The 18,598-nt window shown below is 38.2% G+C and overlaps 1 protein-coding gene across 1 annotated transcript in view; it reads left to right on the forward strand.

Annotated features, from left to right (window-relative positions):
- Positions 1 to 18,598, forward strand: part of LOC118853460 (teneurin-3) — a 324,419-nt gene that overhangs the window by 229,563 nt on the left and 76,258 nt on the right. Inside the window, exons 13-17 of the mRNA XM_036763567.1 lie at positions 686 to 805; positions 1,109 to 1,370; positions 8,588 to 8,855; positions 10,346 to 10,489; positions 13,620 to 13,869. Coding sequence (XP_036619462.1) covers positions 686 to 805; positions 1,109 to 1,370; positions 8,588 to 8,855; positions 10,346 to 10,489; positions 13,620 to 13,869 — 1,044 coding nt within the window. The remainder of the gene's footprint in view (positions 1 to 685; positions 806 to 1,108; positions 1,371 to 8,587; positions 8,856 to 10,345; positions 10,490 to 13,619; positions 13,870 to 18,598) is intronic.

Below are 18,598 nucleotides of genomic sequence, written 5' to 3' on the forward strand. Positions count from 1 at the left end.
TTTTAAACCGAGCTCACTAAATAATATAAATTATGAATTAATGTAATGGAACTGCTAACTGCATGGTGGTATGATTACATAAGCTATTTGACTGGTGTTTTACAGAGCAGTAATGACCTGAAAATAAACCCATAAGTGAAAGCAGGTGTCTTGTGTCTCACTGAGCAAAGAAGATGATTTACACTGGAACTCCTGGGTCTGCAGAAATTTAACAGCATTAGTGCAGTTAGGCACAGCAGTTGATTAAAAGTTGTTACACAAATGTTCCTTATTGCCCCTTTAAATCTTGTACTCCTTGGTCCCCGCAGATTTCCAGATTGCCTCAGAATTAATTGGAAAGTATACTTTTCTTCATGTAAGTGCCAGACATATGACTTATAGAAGAAAAGCATAGAGTTTATAATTTTTAAGAATTCATCACTAAATTATTGGTCTTGATATCTCTCCAAAGAACAGATTGCAACAAATTAAAACACCGGGTAAACAGGAAGGCACTTAGAGAATGTAAATTACACCGAGTTAGAAGAGGGCATTGGCTTGGGAGTGTTTCAGCTCTGATTTTGTGAATAGCGATTGATTGCATGTGGTAGCGTTTCTCTGTCCTTAAGTTACATTACCTATAAATCACGGTGATGTTGGCCTGAGAAAACAAATGCTCGTTCTAATTCTTTTCCTTTTCCCTCAGCCTTGCATCTGTCATTAGAGGCCAAGTACTAACTGCGGATGGGACGCCCCTGATTGGAGTTAATGTCTCGTTTTTTCATTACCCGGAGTATGGATACACTATTACTCGCCAGGATGGAATGTGAGTTGGTGCTACCACATATCTATGTTTATGTTACTTGTTTATTTAGAAGAAGATATGCTACCACATATCTATGTTTATGTTACTTGTTTATTTAGAAGATAGATTTTCATTATGAATGCTTTAAAGTAGAAATGAGTTTCTGAGACTTTGGAGAACTGTGTGAGAAAACATGTTAGATACTTTTTGATGTTGATTCCTTTTTTTAAGAGCTGCTTAATGCAAGGAAGAAAGAAGATAACAACGTGATGGTAGAATTCTGGGTCAGGAAAATTCATTAAGTTTATTTTGGTTTTTTTTTAGGTTTGACTTGGTGGCAAATGGCGGTGCATCTCTCACCCTGGTATTTGAACGGTCACCTTTCCTCACTCAGTATCACACTGTGTGGATTCCCTGGAATGTCTTTTATGTGATGGATACCCTGGTCATGAAGAAAGAAGAGAATGACATTCCCAGCTGTGATCTGAGTGGATTTGTGAGGCCAAATCCCATCATTGTGTCATCACCTTTATCCACCTTTTTCAGATCTTCTCCTGAAGACAGTCCCATTATTCCTGAGACACAGGCAAGATATAACTTAAAAATAAACCACCTTCTAACAATGTGCTTTTCAGAAAGACTTAAAGGAGTTTGCAAATTTCTAGTAAAGTCATAAAAAATGATTTAAGAATGTGATATTAAAAGTGATGTGTTAAAAACAGAAGGGATATTTAGGGTTTGGTTTGTTTTTTTAACATTAAGGCACTCCGTGTTTAATGATACTACTAAAGAGAATGGATTTTTGTTCTTTTTATGTAAGCATATCCTGTTTAATTACCACCATTTCACAATTAATATAAGGGGGAAAATTTTCTTGACCAAGATTGTTCTTGAAACAAAAACATCATCCTTTGTTCTCAAAAAAAAATCCAATACCTGATGTTTCTTCTTAACTTGAAATAATTAATCACTCATACTCTGTATAGCAAGTAATGATGGTATTTTTAAGGATAGAGTATGTTATTTGTTTTTTAACTAGGCCTTATGCTGCTTGGAAGGTACATTTACTGTTTTTCCCTTCCATATGTTTTCCACTAAAAAAAATACTTTTAGTTCTTGAGGGCAGGGAACTGAGAACAATAAAAATTGGCTTTATTCATAAATGGTAAGTATTAGGAATTTGTGGTTTCCAGAGTAAAACAGCACTCTCAAGCCCTTTTAACAAATATGTATTTGCTTAAGCCAGGTTCACAGAGAAAGGTAGCTAAGGAAACGTGGATTAAAAGAGACAATATTGGATAATCAAGCCTATTCTAGTCTTCTTAATTCAATAAACCTTCCCTATGAATCTGTACAGACCCTGGAATAAATCCAGCCGCCAGGAAGGGTCAGATAACATCTCTTCCACAGAATAGGCAAATTCCTGAAAGCCAGGCCAGCAGTTAATTTAATTCAGCAATTTGACAAGCATTTTAAAGTACCTACTATGTGCCAGGCAATATGCTATTTGCAGGGAACAAAAAAAAAATTTATGTCTGTATTCAAGTAGCTTCCATTCTAAAGAGGGAAAATAACGTGTACAGAGAGCAATCAACCAATCAGTGGGTATTTATTAAGCTCTTACTGTATGTCCGGCACTGTACTAGGCAGTAAAATGAAACATTCTTTGCTCTCAGAATAAATACAAAGTAATTCCATAGACAGGATAGAACTCATAGGAGATGTCTTGAAAGGAACTAGAGGTTCCCAGGGGAGAGATGAGGAAGACAAGCCTTTTAGCAATGGGGGACAGCCTAAGAGTCAATAAACATTTATTATGCCCCTACTACGTGCCAGGCACTGTGCTAAGCACTGGGGATACAAGGAGCTCCCAGTCTAACGGCAGGGACAAGTATGTATGAACAAGCTATATAGAAGAAAAATAGGAAATAATTCAAAGAGGGGAGGTATTAGAATTAAAAGGGTTTGGGAAATGCTTGCTGTAGAAGATGGGACTTCAGTTGGGACTGCAAAGAGGTAGGAGATGGTATGTTGTATACAGGGAACAGCAAATAGGCCAGTTTGGCTAGAATGAAGAGTCTATACAAGAGAGTAATGCTAAATGAGAATAGTAAGGTCGACTGGAGTCAGCTGGATGCCAAACCAAGGAGTCCTGGAGCAGATGGGGAGCCACTAAAGACTGTTATGCAGGGAGATGATCTGGTCAGACCTCTGGGTTAGGACTGGCACTCTGGTAGCTGGACAGGAGGTGGACTGGAGGCTACTGCAATAGCCCAGGCCAGAAGTAATGAGAGCAGAAGAAGCAGCAAGGGACAGATAGGAGAAATGTCGTGGGTGAAGATTGGCAGGATTCTCACGGAACACGTTGGGTAAAGGTTGGGACGGCGGGTAGTGATGAAGAATGAAGAGTCAAGTCTGAGGCTGAGGTAGATTAGAAGGGTCAGGGTGGTACACGAAACAGAAAGAGCAAAGTTAGAAAGAACCTGCAGATGGGTGAAACGTCCAAGGATCAGTGACATACTCCTGCGGTTGCCAAGAGCGGAGCTTTGGGATCCTATGTCTGCAAGAGAAAGCTCGGTAGTTTATTTTACCTTCCACAAAGTGGGACTGCCAAAACCACCTCCCTGTTTCGCTTTCCCTGTTTCTATTCTATCTATTATTACCATTCTTCAAGCCAGCCTTAACCTTTCTGGTCTTCAGGGTTCTCAGGGTTCTCTACAGAATAAGTAGCAGGGGGAGGCAGAAGAAGATCGTAAAGGTCTCTTCGATCTATAAAGCTTACGATGCAGGGATGTTTGCATCCTGGCCTGTTTTACCATCCTTGTCAGAATTGTTTGGCTGGAAATGATTCTGTTTACAGGAGAGGAATATAGCAAATTAACTTGCTTTTTACACAGGTAGCTCTGGACAAAGAGCTAGCTCTGACACTCCCTCGTTTGTGTCCCTGTGGAAAGCCTGATGCCTCTGGAATCAGAGGTTGTTGTTCAGACGTTTCAGTCTTGTCCAACTCTTCATGACCCCATTTGGGGTTTTCTTGGCAAAGTTACTGGAGTGGTTTGCGATTTCCTTCTACAGCCCACTTTACAGATGAGAAACTGAGGCAAACAGGGTGAAGTGACTTGCCCAGGGTCACACAGCTAGGAAGTATCTGAGGCCAGATTTGAACTCAGGTCTTCCTGACTGCAGGCCCAGTGCTCTATCCATTACACCTAAGTGCTTTGCAAATACTATTTCATTTGATCCTCACAGTAACCTTGGTAGATAGATGATATCATCATTGCCAGTTAGACCAGAAATTACGTGACTTGTCCAGGTTCAGACTAATGTGTCTGAAACCACATTTGAACTCAAGACCAGGGCAACCTGTATGCCTCTAAAGGTACATAGTGAGCAAAAGGAACCAAAAAGTAGACTGCAAAAGAAAATGTCAGATTCTGAAAAAGGAGGCAAATTCTAAGAAGCAAAAGGAGAAACGCGAAGAAAGTCAATCAATCTCACATGTAGAAAGAAGGTTGAACAACAGACCATAAATTAATTTGAATTCTAAAGTATGTATAATTTCTCTTTTAAGTGGTTTTACCATTTTGCTTTCCAGAGGGTTTCTTTCAGTTTGAGGTTCAGACATTCTGATCATGTAGGAGAACACTGAGATCTTAGCACATGTCGAACAGTTCTCAAACTTTTTGGTTTTAAGACCTATTTAGTCTCAAAAATAATTGAGGATCCCAAAGAGTTTGTTTATGTGGGTTACATCTACCAATATTTATAGTAATAGAAATTAAAACTGAAAAATTTCCAAAATATGTATTTAAATTTTATTTAACATTAATATGCATTAATAAAGTTATAAAAATGATTAAAATTCATATACTGAATTTTAATAATTATTTAAACAAACTGTTTGGAAATAATCTCATTATGTTAATATAAATATTTTTATGAAAAATAACTATATTTTCCCCCAAAAGTGAGAAGAATTAGATTAGATTAAGAACTAGATTAAGTTACTATCTGGCTTAACAGAAGACAGCTGGATTTTTATAACTGCTTCTGCATTCAGTCTCTAGTGATAGAATATTTTGGTTGAAGTATATGAATATATGGCTTCACACATACATGTAATTGGAAAAGGGAGGAGTATTTTTATAGGTAAAAGAGATCTTAGTATTATTATGAAAATAGTTTTGACCTCACAGACCCTGCAGGGTCTGCAGACCACACTTTGAGGACTGCTGCTAAAAAAGACAGTCAATCATCATTTTAGGTCTCTTCAGATCTCCCAAAGACTTTAACGTCATCCTGAGAAGCGTTATAGACTTACACAGACTACTGTGTTCTTTTAATTAATCATTAAGCTCTCTAATTCATTCACGCATCTTATGGTTGGTTAGGAAAAATCTCAGATGAGAGCCAAACATCTTTGACGCTCAATAGCCACGTGGCCTCCTCACCTCATGCTCTTTGAGCCTCATTTTTCTTTTCCATCCTTATCTTCTTCAGAATCATACCCTAATTGGTAGAAAATTGAAAACAGAGTCCAAAGTGTTGGCCTGCAAGGCTTCCCTTAAGGAAGGTGCTAGACTACTAAAGAATTCTGCTGGTCCCAAAGACTACAATTCCACATCTTGAGTATGTCATTTCAAGGAGTTGTTCATAAATGATCAAAAACAAGGGCGGAAAAGACATCTGGGGTACATATATTGAGCTCAGTATGAGTCAGTCATGTGATATGGAAGCTAAGAAAGCTAATGCCATTTTTAGGCTATACTGAAATGGTATGGCGTACTGACCTATAGAGATGAAAGTCTCACGGGACCCTGCCTTGTCCAACTACATATTAAGTACTGGGTTCAGTTCTGGATGCCACATTTCCAGAAGAACACTGATAAACTGAAGATGATTCAACAGAAAACAACCAAGATGGCAAAGGACTTGAGTCAGTGATGTGAGAATAGGCTAAAGGAATTAGGGATATTTAGCCTAGAAAAGACAAGATCAAAGCCAAGAGCCCTTAGAGCTGTCTTTTAAGTATTTGAAGGGATATTATATGGAAGAGGGATCAGACTTGTTGTACTGCTATAACAAGGAAAGAGAAGAAATGGGTAGAAATTGCAAAGAGGGAGATTTAACTTTATATGTGGGGACAGCTAGATGGTGCAGTGGATGGAGCACTGGGCTTGGAACCAGGAAGACTCATCTTCTTGAGTTCAAATCTGGTCTCAGAAACTTTCTAGTTGTGTGACTCTGAGCAAGTCACTTCACCTTATTTGCCTCAGTTTCCTCATCTGCAAAATGAGCTAGAGAAGGAAATGGCAAACCACTTTGCCAAGAAAACCCCAAATGGGGTCATGAAAAGTCAGAAGCTATTAGAGCTTCCTAATGGGCCAGCACCAGGAGGTAGCAAGTTCCCTCTTGCCGGAAGTATCCATTCTAAAGGTCAAATTAAAAAGAACTCAAATGTATTCTTTTTTTCAGAGATGGCTAAAAGAGACTAGGGCTCTTCCAATTCTAAAAATGTGATTCTAGGATAATCTAACAATTTTTGATCAGTTGGCTAATGAAGCCCAAACCATAGGTTTGTTTTACAAAACAGTCCAATCAATTTAGTTCTCTCTTCTTTAACTACTAGACATTGTATCCTTGATCTCAGCCAATCAGATCACATCTTTTGGCCCTTTCCAGAGGAACCTTTGAACCAAGCAACCAGAGCTCTAAAGAGTAATGTCTGTATTTTCTTTTTACGTCACCTATTTATGATGGTGTGCTGGTAAATGTTTTACAACCAGCTGTACCCCCAAAAATGTATTCATGACATACTTTTAAGTTTAATATGCATTAAGAGTTTCTCCATCACTTTCAGAAGTCTAGACAATCAACAAAACAGTGAATGATGCCCTGATTTATAGAGTTCGCCAGTTTCTGAGGTGTAAATGCTCATGCTGAAAGTTGACAGTTAACTGTTGCAAACCAGTACAGATTGGCCCCAGCACACCATTACCATTTTCCCAATGTATCCCTCCCCTTCACTGTCATCCCTTGTAACAGAGTTTTTAAAAGAGGGAAAAATGATTCAGGAGGACTCACCAACACATCAGAAAAGTCTAGTGTTGTATGCAACACTCCACACCCAGAGTCTCCCACCCCTAAAGAAACTGGGTTGGTCTCTTCTCATATCATGTCTTGAAACCAAGTTTGTTAACATTAATTTTACAGCATTTAATCTTGATTTTTTAATGTTCTTTCCATTTATACTGTCAGTGCCCATTATGCATGATGTTTTTTTCTAATGCTACTACTACCTACTTTACTTCGTATCAATCCGTATGTCTTGCCAAGAGTCTCTGTAATCACTGTATATATCACTTTTTGCAGCACAGTCATATCCCTTTTATCCACACACCACATTTTATTTAGCTATTTTCTAACTGATGGGCATCCACTCTGTTTCCAGTTCTTAACAGTTGTCAAAAGGATCTTCCTAAAGTACAGATCTGACCATATCATGTTCCTATTCAATAAACCCCAGCAACAACTTATTGTCCCTAGGATGAAATGGAAAATCCTCTGGCTTTTAAAGCCCTTCACACCCTGCCTCCTTCCTGTACATCCTTTTCAATCCAGCAACACCAGCCTTTCTGCTATTCTTCTCACATAACACTCATCTCCAACTCAGGACATTTTCACTGGCTGTCCCATGTGCCTAGAACACTCTCCCTCCTGACCTCCACCTTCTAGCTTCCTTGGCTTCCTTCCAGTCTCACCTCAAATCCTACCTTCTGCAAGAGGCCTTTCCTGGTTCCATCTCTGCCCCCCTCCAACCATGAATACTAGTAACACCTTCCCTTGGGGATTACTTCTCATTTGCACCATATCTTGTACGTATATAGTTGTTAACACACTGTTTCCTCTATTAAGATTGTGAGCTCACTGTGGGCAGGGACCACGCTTTTGCTTTGACCCCCCAAAAAAGGTTCTGCTTGCTATAAATATTTGGGTATGGAAAGGAGTTTTTAAAAAAAAATTATTGGACTTCTCAGGGTATATGCTAGCTAGTAGCAGCATCTTTGCCTCATGGGCCTTTTGGTCAGTTTCTCAGCATTATTCCAAGCCACTTTCCAGAATGGTTGAACCAGTTCACTGCTCCATCAGCAGAGTGCCCGTCTATCACAGCTCCTCCAACATGACCTATTCCTGTTTTTGTTGTTAACTTTGCCGGTTTGTTGAGTGTAAAGTGAAACTTCAATGTTAAGGGATTTGTTCTTGATTCTATCAGCATCAGACATGACTCTGAACTAAAGGCAGGTAAAGGAGAAAAGAGGGTAGAAGAATCCGTGTCACTTGTGATTATTACTAGAATAACAAATCAATGAAAAACTTTTCCTGATATGCTTTTGTAATACTTTACACTGTAGATATTGTAACAGAATGAAAATTATTCATATTAATTACCAAAAATATGACCAATATTGTACAGTGGAAAAAGCATTGATTCTGGAGTCAGAAGACCTGAGTCCAATCCTGTTTCCTATATTACCGATAGAACCTCGGGCAAATCATGCAACCTTCGTAACCTCAATTTCCTCCAGTATAAATGAGGGAGTTGTAATACAGGGCCTCTGTTGTCATTTCCAGTTCTAAATAAATGTTCCTAACGTCCCCTGAAATCTCTGCTTCATGTCTGGCATATGTATTTACTCTCTAATGTCTTGTTTTGTTCTATAATTTGGGGTTATTGTTGTTTTCTGATGCAGCAAATGCATCAGCTAGAACTGATATTTTTAATCTGTTTTATTCATAACTTAGGTACTTCATGAAGATACTCCAATTCCAGGCACAGACCTGAAACTGTCCTATTTGAGCTCCAGAGCAGCAGGGTACAAGTCAGTTTTGAAGATCACCATGACTCAGTCTGTTATACCATTTAATTTAATGAAAGTTCATCTGATGGTGGCAGTAGTAGGAAGACTCTTTCAGAAATGGTTCCCAGCTTCACCAAATCTTGCATATACATTCATATGGGACAAGACTGATGCATATAATCAGAAAGTCTATGGTTTGTCGGAAGCTGTTGGTGAGTTCCATAGATGTTGCAGGTTGTTTATTTTTTTACTGCCTTCATTTAAACTTTTGTTTCAAATTCATAATGATTATAGAACAAATTATAGCTCATGGAAATTCAGTGGGCATCAATCAGAAAACGAGATAGGAGGGAATTTTGGAAGGAACCTGTCAGTTACCCTGGAGAAAGATATGTCCTACCTGGTGCATAGCATTCTGTGGAGAAATGATAAGTGTACCATGTGAGAGAAAGGAGATGCCTCTCTTTATTTTTTGGAGTGAAGACTATCCCAGAGGAGCTTGGGGTCATGTCCTTTCTTCCCCCTTATTTATCTCTATTTCTTCCCTCCATTGTATTTTCTTCTCTATTTTTCCCTGCCTTACTTCATGTATTATTTCTATGGTATATTTTCTTCATTTTTTACTCCCTGCATTTCTTCCAGTTGGTTCAATCATCTAGTCACAGTGACATTTAATAGTAGAAGATATCTCAGCTAGGTTTAAATCCCAAATCAGCACAATCATTTAACCCAAACTGAATGAACAGTCGCTTTACTCTAGCAGCAAATCAATTAAATAGAAAAAGAAGAAAAGAAATTAAGTCAAACCAGTTGTTGGAAGTGAATTGACTGGCTGATACAGTCAGAGTAGCTGAACTTGGTATGTGCATTGGCATAGCCTTGGGCCCAGAGCATCAGAAACCAAGCTCAGAGTGGGAAGTATTTAGGACGTGGGGAATTTGTGTTCTGTAACTCATTTCAGGCTGAAATGTCAGTAATATTTAAGATGAAAACATCTTTCTAGGGTCTGAGTTTTCCAATTCATGTAACCACATAATTGTGGATTCTTCCCTTCATTTTGTGTACAGTATAAAGCTCTGATGTTTCCTCTTATTAGGGGCTAGAATGGTGTCTTGCACATCATGGGAATTTAATAATTATCTGTTGAAACGATTTGAATCCTACAATGAAACCTTCATTTTCACTTTCATGCTTGCTAATTTACTACTCAATTACTTACATTCAGTTTCAATATTTACACATGAAAACAGTATAATTCAGTAGCCTTTTTTACCACCCCTCTTGAATCCTGTTTGTTTCCAATAGTCTTATCACTTAACAACATCAGAAATGGGAATAGCAAGAAGATTTAGTTATCATTCATGATTTTTAGTTATAATCCTTCGGTGAATTCTGAATTACCAATTCCTAGACCTCTATTTCACTTTGTGTTTTGTGGATACAACCTATGGTGTCAGAATATTGCCAGAAAAATATATTGGGTAAGTCATTGAAAAATCACAGGGGACCATGCTATTTTTAAAAAAATTTTAAGTGAAAATGTTTACATTTTCTGAATTATCAAGACAAAATATTTTTTCACAAGACAAATGGAAGAAGTATGACAGCCTCAGAATACAACGTGAAAAAATTAGCAAAATGATAATAAGCTGCATTTCTACCTTCAGTTGGGAAAATGAAATGTGATTTGTTGTCCTTCTAGTGTCTGTGGGATATGAATATGAATCTTGTTTGGACCTAACTCTGTGGGAAAAGAGAACCGCCATTTTGCAAGGCTATGAATTGGATGCATCCAATATGGGTGGCTGGACACTAGATAAACATCATGTGCTGGATGTTCAAAATGGTAAGATGTTTCCTATCACTAGTAAAAAAGAAAGAAAAATGAAGACAATTTTTTAAAAGACTTCAAATTCCTTTATCATATCAATAAAGGGAGAAAGTAGGTCATGTTTGGGTTTTTTTTTTCCAGAGTGTTCTTTTTCTCCTTGGTTCCTCTTTAGGATTATTTAAAGATTTATTTACAAACCTTAGTGTGATTGTGCTTGTTTTATTCCTTAAGGATCTGCAGTGTGTATTGGTGTGGGCATTTCTTGCAACAATGCATACCGAATCCTTTCAAAGCTTAATAAGGAGTTATTATGATAGAAGAAATTAATTTCCAGATGGCCAACCCTGTAGTGATGAGCCTCTCTAAATTTAGTTAATCTGGTGTTCCTTGGTCCAGAGACTCAAAATCCATCAGTAGACACAAACTAACAGCCATTCTACCTTGGTGTAGGACATTTCAGACCTTGCGTTCATCTGGCATAGCCGTTTAAAAACTAAAAGTCAGATCACCCTGAGATATCGTCTGGGACATGTTAGAGTTAAATAATCTCTAAGGGCCCTTCTAACTCTAAATGATATGATTTTATGATAGACTAAACTTGGATCTAAATCCTAAATTTCAAGTGTGGTACTTTTGTATAGCTTTATTGACACTCGAGGTTCAGTAAAAGATCAAGCAGAGATGCTTCACATGAATTCAGACATCAAGTCAAATGCGAGAACTCGACCATAACAAAAAATATTTGCAAACTTGACAGAAAAAAATTATTTGAGAAGATGAGTCAACTTTTAATTCACAAGGTGAATTGATTGTGACTTTGAATTATATCCAAGAGTTAAGCTTGACAAGTAGTGACTTTTCAAAGTGATGTGTGTCTAATTGAATAAACAAAATGATTTGTAGCCATGACAAAGTGGATGAGCTATGGAAATTTGAGGAGCAGAAAAAGGCAAAAATGTAGACAGTGACAGGTGCTTGGGTGAGCACCCTGAAACATGGAAATAAATATTCTAATGCTTATCCTTCCATTCTGTCGTAACAGAGGAGTGTCGAGAAGGGCCAGTCTTTCAAAGTAATAGCTGAATAAATCAGGTGCAGTGAGCGGTATGCTGACTTGTCAGAATTCTTCTGACAGACATCATAGAAATAAGCTCTTTTGCAAAAATGGAACTCCATGATTGTTGAAAATTATGCAATCAAAAGAAGAAAGATTTTAGGTGTTATTAATGCATTCTTTTTTGTATCCTGGGTAAACTGTATATTATTATTTTGTGGCCATACTTGGATTTTCTTTCTTAAAAATTGAAGTCCGTTTCATCCTTCTTGATTTCTTAATGTAAATAACAGAACATTTAGAAATAATCCCCTTTGGCATAATGTGATGTTTTTTTCTGTACTCTTACTAACTTTACAATTACTCTAGGCAGGGATGAGTGAGGGGCAGAGAAGAAGGAACAGTATCTCAGCTTCTTCATGTGTATTTTCTTAGGATTTGATTGTATTAACAGCAAATCAGCAAAGAAACATAACTATTGGCTAAAGAGTTGCTTTGAAATTTGGTCTAGTCAATAAAATACACATAACTGGAAAGCATAAAGCAGCAAGTGGTTTACTCAACTTGTAACATGCTGAGATTTGGGCACATGCACCCAACAATAATAACTGACCATCCATACAACACACCATAACTAAGTCATGGAGGTCAGCAGACCAGGGCCCACAGGTCAAATCCAGTCCACTGCCAGATTTTGTACAGCCATTAGGCAGGCCAAATTTGGCCCTTGGGGAACAGTTTGAGGACCTCTGATTTATAGAAAGCAAATACGGTTAAAGAATATAAACTTTAAAAACGCTTCCAAGTGTGAAACATGTAGAATTCTCTGTTGGGATTTTTCTCTTTATTTTTAGAAGACCAAAAAGAGAATAGTCGTTGCTCTTTGTTTTCACAGTCACTCAACCTACCCAAGCCTCAATTTTCTCATCTGTAAAATAGGAATTTTTTTTGCTACCCTTCTCTGGGTTATTTTGAGGGAAGCACTTTGCGAATATAATAAGAATGTGCTAATAGTAGTAGCAGTAGTAGTGGTTGTAGTAGTAGTAGCAATTACTACTACTACTAATAATAAAAACTTCACTTTCATGCCTTAAAACAGAATTCAATTTAAAGAGTAGTCTGGGTTTCCATAACACTTTTCCCTATAATATTCATCCTATGTACATGTTGAATATCTATGTATACATATAGACTTATCATCAAAATATTGACTTTTAACAGAAAAAATAAAACCCTTTAAGTTACAGTGACGTTCAGACATGCATTGATTATTTTTAACAGCCTGAAAAGTGTCAGAGGTTCAAATTCCATCTTACATCCTTACTCCCTGTGTGACCCTGGGCAAGCCCCTCAGCAGCCCTGGGCTTCAGTTTCTTCATATCTAAAATGAGGGGCTGCACTAAAGGGTCTCGGAGGTCTCTTCCAGATCTAGACCTATGATCTCATGCATGTTCTTTGCTCCAGTTTTTTTTTTTATAAAATGGGCAGCAAGGTGGTACAGTAGATATAGGAGGCTGGACTTTGTATTAAAAAAAAGTAAGGAAGACCTGAGTTCAAATACAGCCTCAGAAACCTCACTTAACTTCCATTTGCCTCAATTTCCTCATCTATAAAATGAACGTAATAACAGTACCTGCTTCCCAGATTATTGTGAGAATTAAATGAGCTAATAATTGTTGAGTACTTAGCACAGTGCCCAGCATATGCTAAGTACTATTTAAGTGTTAGATATTAGTAGTAGTATTATAAACCCACGTGGAAAAAATAAATATCTCTTATGTCTGTATCAGTTATCCTAAAAAATAGCCAATCAATAGAATCAGCTCTTTCCAATCAGCAAGCTTCATTTCAATTATTAATCAATTATAACTTGTCCTATAAAAGATATTATGTCATTTATTGCTTGGTACTTGTTAACTACCAAAACATATTTTTTCACTGTGTACTGCTTTAATTTTAAATTAAATGTTTTCCCATCCAAATCTAAGACACAGTAGATGATAGCCAGTGGAAGAGGAGTATTATTAAAGCTATAATTTTTCAAGGCATTTCTTTTAATAAAAGGAAAAAATAAATGTGTCTGTTCCACAGGTATACTCTACAAGGGGAATGGGGAAAATCAGTTCATTTCTCAACAACCTCCAGTGGTCAGTAGTATCATGGGCAATGGACGGAGGCGCAGCATTTCATGCCCAAGCTGCAATGGTCAAGCTGACGGCAACAAGCTACTGGCTCCGGCTGCTTTGGCTTGCGGGATTGACGGCAGCCTGTATGTAGGGGACTTCAACTATGTACGGCGGATATTCCCTTCTGGGAATGTAACTAGTGTTCTGGAACTGAGGTATGTATGTCTTTCCTTAATTTGGGGATGGTAGAAATGCCACATTGTTTAATGAATTCAAATGTAATACTTTTTTGACATTTTAATACAAAAGGGAAACAGCTTAAGAAATAAAAAAAGTTGAGTCTAAGTTACTAACCTATTTATCCAGACAGATCTTCCACGTGTTTAAATTAGTCCCTAGGAATGTTAGGTCCTTTGTGGGGGTCAGGAAAAGCCCAGGTTTAAGTATATTCATTCTGTCAGGCCATTAACGTAGTATACCAGGACTTTGCTGAATGGTCCCCTAATGGACCAATATAAAAATTCCCTCATTGGCTCCACTGAGCAACTAGCACCCGGGGGTATATGGCTGAGTGTTTGTAATCACTTTAATGTCCTTCAGAACAATCTTGTGATATAGGTTGATAGATACCATTACCCTCATTTCACAAGTGATGAAATTGAGGAGTGAACTGTTTTAAGGAAGCTGCCTTAGATCATAGGAAATGGCAGTGAGATAAGCAGGAATATGCTATTACCATTCTCCATGGCTGCATTTCCAAGCTTTCCTTTAATCCACTTACTACAGAGTTATTGTCAGAACTTTTCTTGTTTAATGTAAGAGCGATAACAAAATATTATAACAGTCAAAATCAATGTCTCACTTTACAAGTAAATTAATTTGTCTCACTCTATGAAATTCATTTCTAGTCTTATTTCTGTTAAATTAACAATATTCTGTTAAAAAAATAAAATATCTGTGTTCTACTCATTCTTTAACTTCTTTGTTGACTTTCTCTAACTGAACTTTTTTTTTTACCTTTTCTTTATCTGCTCCTCCCAAGAAATAAAGATTTTAGACATAGGTAAGCATATTATTTAAAGGTGATTTTATGTTTTCAGTGCCCATTTTACTTCTTAAGCATTCATTCTGAACTCAGTTCTTTTTAGTTTATTATGAGAGAAGACACCTAATATCAGAAACATGATTAAGCTTTTATAAAAGTAAACCTTTTACTTATATTTATTCCAAATGTTAAGCGGTAAAAGTGATGGGTGCTTGTTCCTGGCCATATCTTTAAAAAGAATTCTATTTGGGCTGTGTCTCTGTGAATGGCTTTTGAATTCAGTCATTTTTCAGTCATGTCTGACTTTTTGTGACCCCATTTGGGGTTTTCTTGGCAAAGATAGTGGAGTGGTTTGCTATTTCCTTCTCCAGCTCATTTTACAGGTGAGGAGACTGAAGCAAGCAGGGTTAAGTGACTTGTCCAGGGTCACACATCTAATAAGTATCTGAGGCTAGATTTGAACTCTGGAAGAAGAGTCTTCCTGACTCCAGGTCCAGAACTCTATGCACTACACCACCTAGCTGCCCTGTGAACGGCTTAGCCAGAAATAAATGAGCCCAAATCAGGAACAGGGGGCAGAGTATAAGTGAGGCTGGGTGAACATAAGAACCACTTAAGGCCTTTCTAAAAAGTTCCAGCTCATCTTTCAACATGTTTATTTTTTTCAAACAAAACCACCAGGACTGTCAGCTGTTGACATTCCCACCCAGCTTTATCTTGAATTACCTCTCTGCTTCCACACAGTCAATATGAAGGGGGCAGTGGAGGTTTGGGAACCAAATAACACAATATAGTTTGGAAACATTTCCCTCCCACTGACCCAGCCGCTGACTCAAAGCTGGCACAGGCGGATGAGATGGCAGCAGCCCAATGGAGTATTATTTGGTTGTGTACGACGAGAAGGAATTGAGAAGTGCACTTTCCACTCAAAGCTGAGATTTATTTCTATTAAGATGTCAATAAACCAATGTGAAACCTCAAATGACAGCACAATGCATTGTTGGGAAAGAAAGTTTTTAAGAGACTAGGGAATCAGTAATTCTGCTGATAGGTTCTATTTGCTCACTTTTTTTTTCATTTGAGGCAAAACCATTTAAATTTTCAACCCAGCTGGCCTTTTGCTGTTCCCAGAACTCAGCAATCTGTCTTGCCTTTGCCGGGCTTTCTGTCACCTCTACCTGGGATGCCCCCCCCCACCTAATCTGGAATCCCTAGCCTCTTCCAAGGCAGGGATTCTTGTTTTTGCCTTTCACACATGGCAGTTAGAGGGAGCAGCGTAAAGACTGCAAGACTTGTAGTCAAGAAGACCTAAGTTTGAAATCCGAGTCGGGCATTTAACTATCTGTGTAATCACTCAGCCTCTATTTCCTCATCTGTAAAATGGAGGCAGTGATAGTACCCACCTCACAGGTTTGTTGTGAGGAACAGATGAGATAATAAGCATAAAACCCTTCACCAACCCTACAGCTAGCTAGTGCTAGAAGCTCGTTGAATTGAATTAACAGCATCAGCAACTAATCAAAGTAATATATTTGCAAAGGAACAGGATGTGAGAAATTGATGTTTTAAGGCATTGATTTGTCCCGTAAGCTGATGACCCTTTTGTTGTTTTCTGAAGATGGATGCCTTTTAAATTCCAATTTTTACAATAATACAGACAGATAAAGTGGTTTGAAAATTTGTTTTCCTCAAACCTTTGCTTTTAAGTAACCCTCCATTTGGCCCCACTGATTCTTGCAGATTAAATTTGTGTTCAGATAATTAGTATTAGAAGAAAAATCTCTACATGACAAGCATATTTCCAAGCTTAAGTTATTGACTCAGCTAAGGAAGTCTTCCCAAATACAAAGTTCAAGAAACATAAAATAATTTGGAGAAGTTCTTGGAGTTGGTTGTAATGGAATTTGACTTGTAGTTGATAGTTTCTTAATTCCAAAAGGAGTTTGTATTTGAGTTCTGAATTATTCAAGGATTAAGGCTGGCTGTAACTAAGGCAAAAGTTTCCTGCCTTGTAGGCAGTCCCAAAAGCTTTTCCTACCTCCATACCTCATTCTACACTCAGCTGAAACAGGTGCTCAAGAAAAGATGAGGCGGTTACAATGCCTCCCTGAAGCTCAGGGCTTTTGCCTAGAAAACACATCTAAGGCCTGAAGAAAAGGGTGGAAGAAGTGGAGGAGGGCAGGGACGTAGAGACAGAAACTCAAACTGGGAAAAAAAAGGTTTAAAATGGTAACTTTGGTTTGGATTTCCATGGCACAAGATTGAAAAAGGGACAGTGTAATGTCAAAGGCATTGTTAACTGGCTAATCAGATCAGTGACACAGGCAGAAAGGTATCAAGGAGCTGGCAGTTCAGGATAGCAGGTTCTCAGGATAGAGGGGAAGGCTAGTGAAACAGACCTGAGTATCGTGATTCCCATAAAAGTCACAGAGTCCTAGCTAGGACTAAGGGAGGTTAGCATTCAGCAGTGTGGTATGCTGGACAGAGCACACAGCACATGGACCTAGCTTTCCAACCTCAGCTTTGCTATTTATTATCTATATGACCTTGGGAAATCAATCAGGACAGAAATTCTTACTATGTGCCAGGCTCTGTACTGGCTTCTGGGAATACAAAGACAAAAATAAGAGTCTGCCCTCAGGGAGCTGACAGTCTAGGAGTAGGAGACAACATTTATCTATACACATATACAACATATCTCTCTGTGACTCTCTAGGTAGATATGAAGGTAACTGGGGAGGGGAGAGGCTCTTGCAGCTGAGAGAACCAAGAAAGGCTTCATTTAGAAGGTGATACTTGATCTGACCCTTAAAGGAAGCTCTCTAACAGGCAGAACTAATGAAGGAAGACATTACTGGCATGGGGGACCACCACTACAAAGGCATTTTATTTTGTTAAACATTTCCCAATTATATGTTAATCTGGTTTTGGACTACAATTGGGATTTTTCCAGCCCATGTGCCACAAATTTGACAGTGGACTACATTGCTCTTTCAGCCCTTCCCAGTTGCAAATCTGTGATTCTACTTGCTGAAGATCATTCAAGTCAGTAAGTAGTAAAACCAGAATGAAAAGGTAGACCCTCTGACCCCCCCCAAATCATGTGCCTTTTCTCCTATACCATGGTACCATAGGAGTGGATAGGATTAGCTGAGGAGAGATGATGGAAAGAGAGGCAATATGGTACAGCAGGAGTCCTGAATTCTAATCCTTTTCTCTCCCATGAATTAACTGTGACCTTGGGTCTCTTTTTCTCACTCAACCTCAGTTTTCTAACCTGTAAAATGGAGTCAGATTGGATAAGTTCCAAGGGGCTTTTCAACTCTATGAACCTAAGAATTCTGAGAAGAGTAAGTTAGAGAATATCTTTTTCAGTGGGTATAGAAGAGGAAGAAAGTCAAGAAAGAGGGGTGGTCAAAGCATCAGATGTTGCAGAGGTCAAGGAATGTGAAGCTAAAGGGGAAAAAAAAACACTGGAGGTTATGGGTGACTCTTGAAAGAAGAGTTCCTGTTGAGTGGTGAGAATGGAATCCAGATGGCAAGTGGCTAAAAGAATGGTGGGGAGGAAGTGGAGGCGGTAGTTATGAATTACTTTTTTCTAACAGGGAAGATGAAAAGATGGGGTAGAATGACTTTCAGTTGGTAACAAGTTTGAGAAAGGGGTGGTGCTTGTTTTGCTGGTTGTTGTTTCAAACCACAGTAGAGACCTAGACAACTTTATGGACAGAGGAAAGAATCTGGAGAGAAAAGAGGTTGGAGACATATAAAAGGGAATAATGAAAATCAGCAGGAGACTGGAAGGGATGGAATCAAGGACAAGGTGAAGGGAGTACCCTTGATAAGGAGAAGGATCATTTTATTTTCTGAAATAGGAGGACAGGTGTCAACCCAGAGAAAAT

This window comes from Trichosurus vulpecula, chromosome 6 (genome assembly GCF_011100635.1).
Source record: "Trichosurus vulpecula isolate mTriVul1 chromosome 6, mTriVul1.pri, whole genome shotgun sequence".
NCBI lineage: Eukaryota > Metazoa > Chordata > Mammalia > Diprotodontia > Phalangeridae > Trichosurus > Trichosurus vulpecula.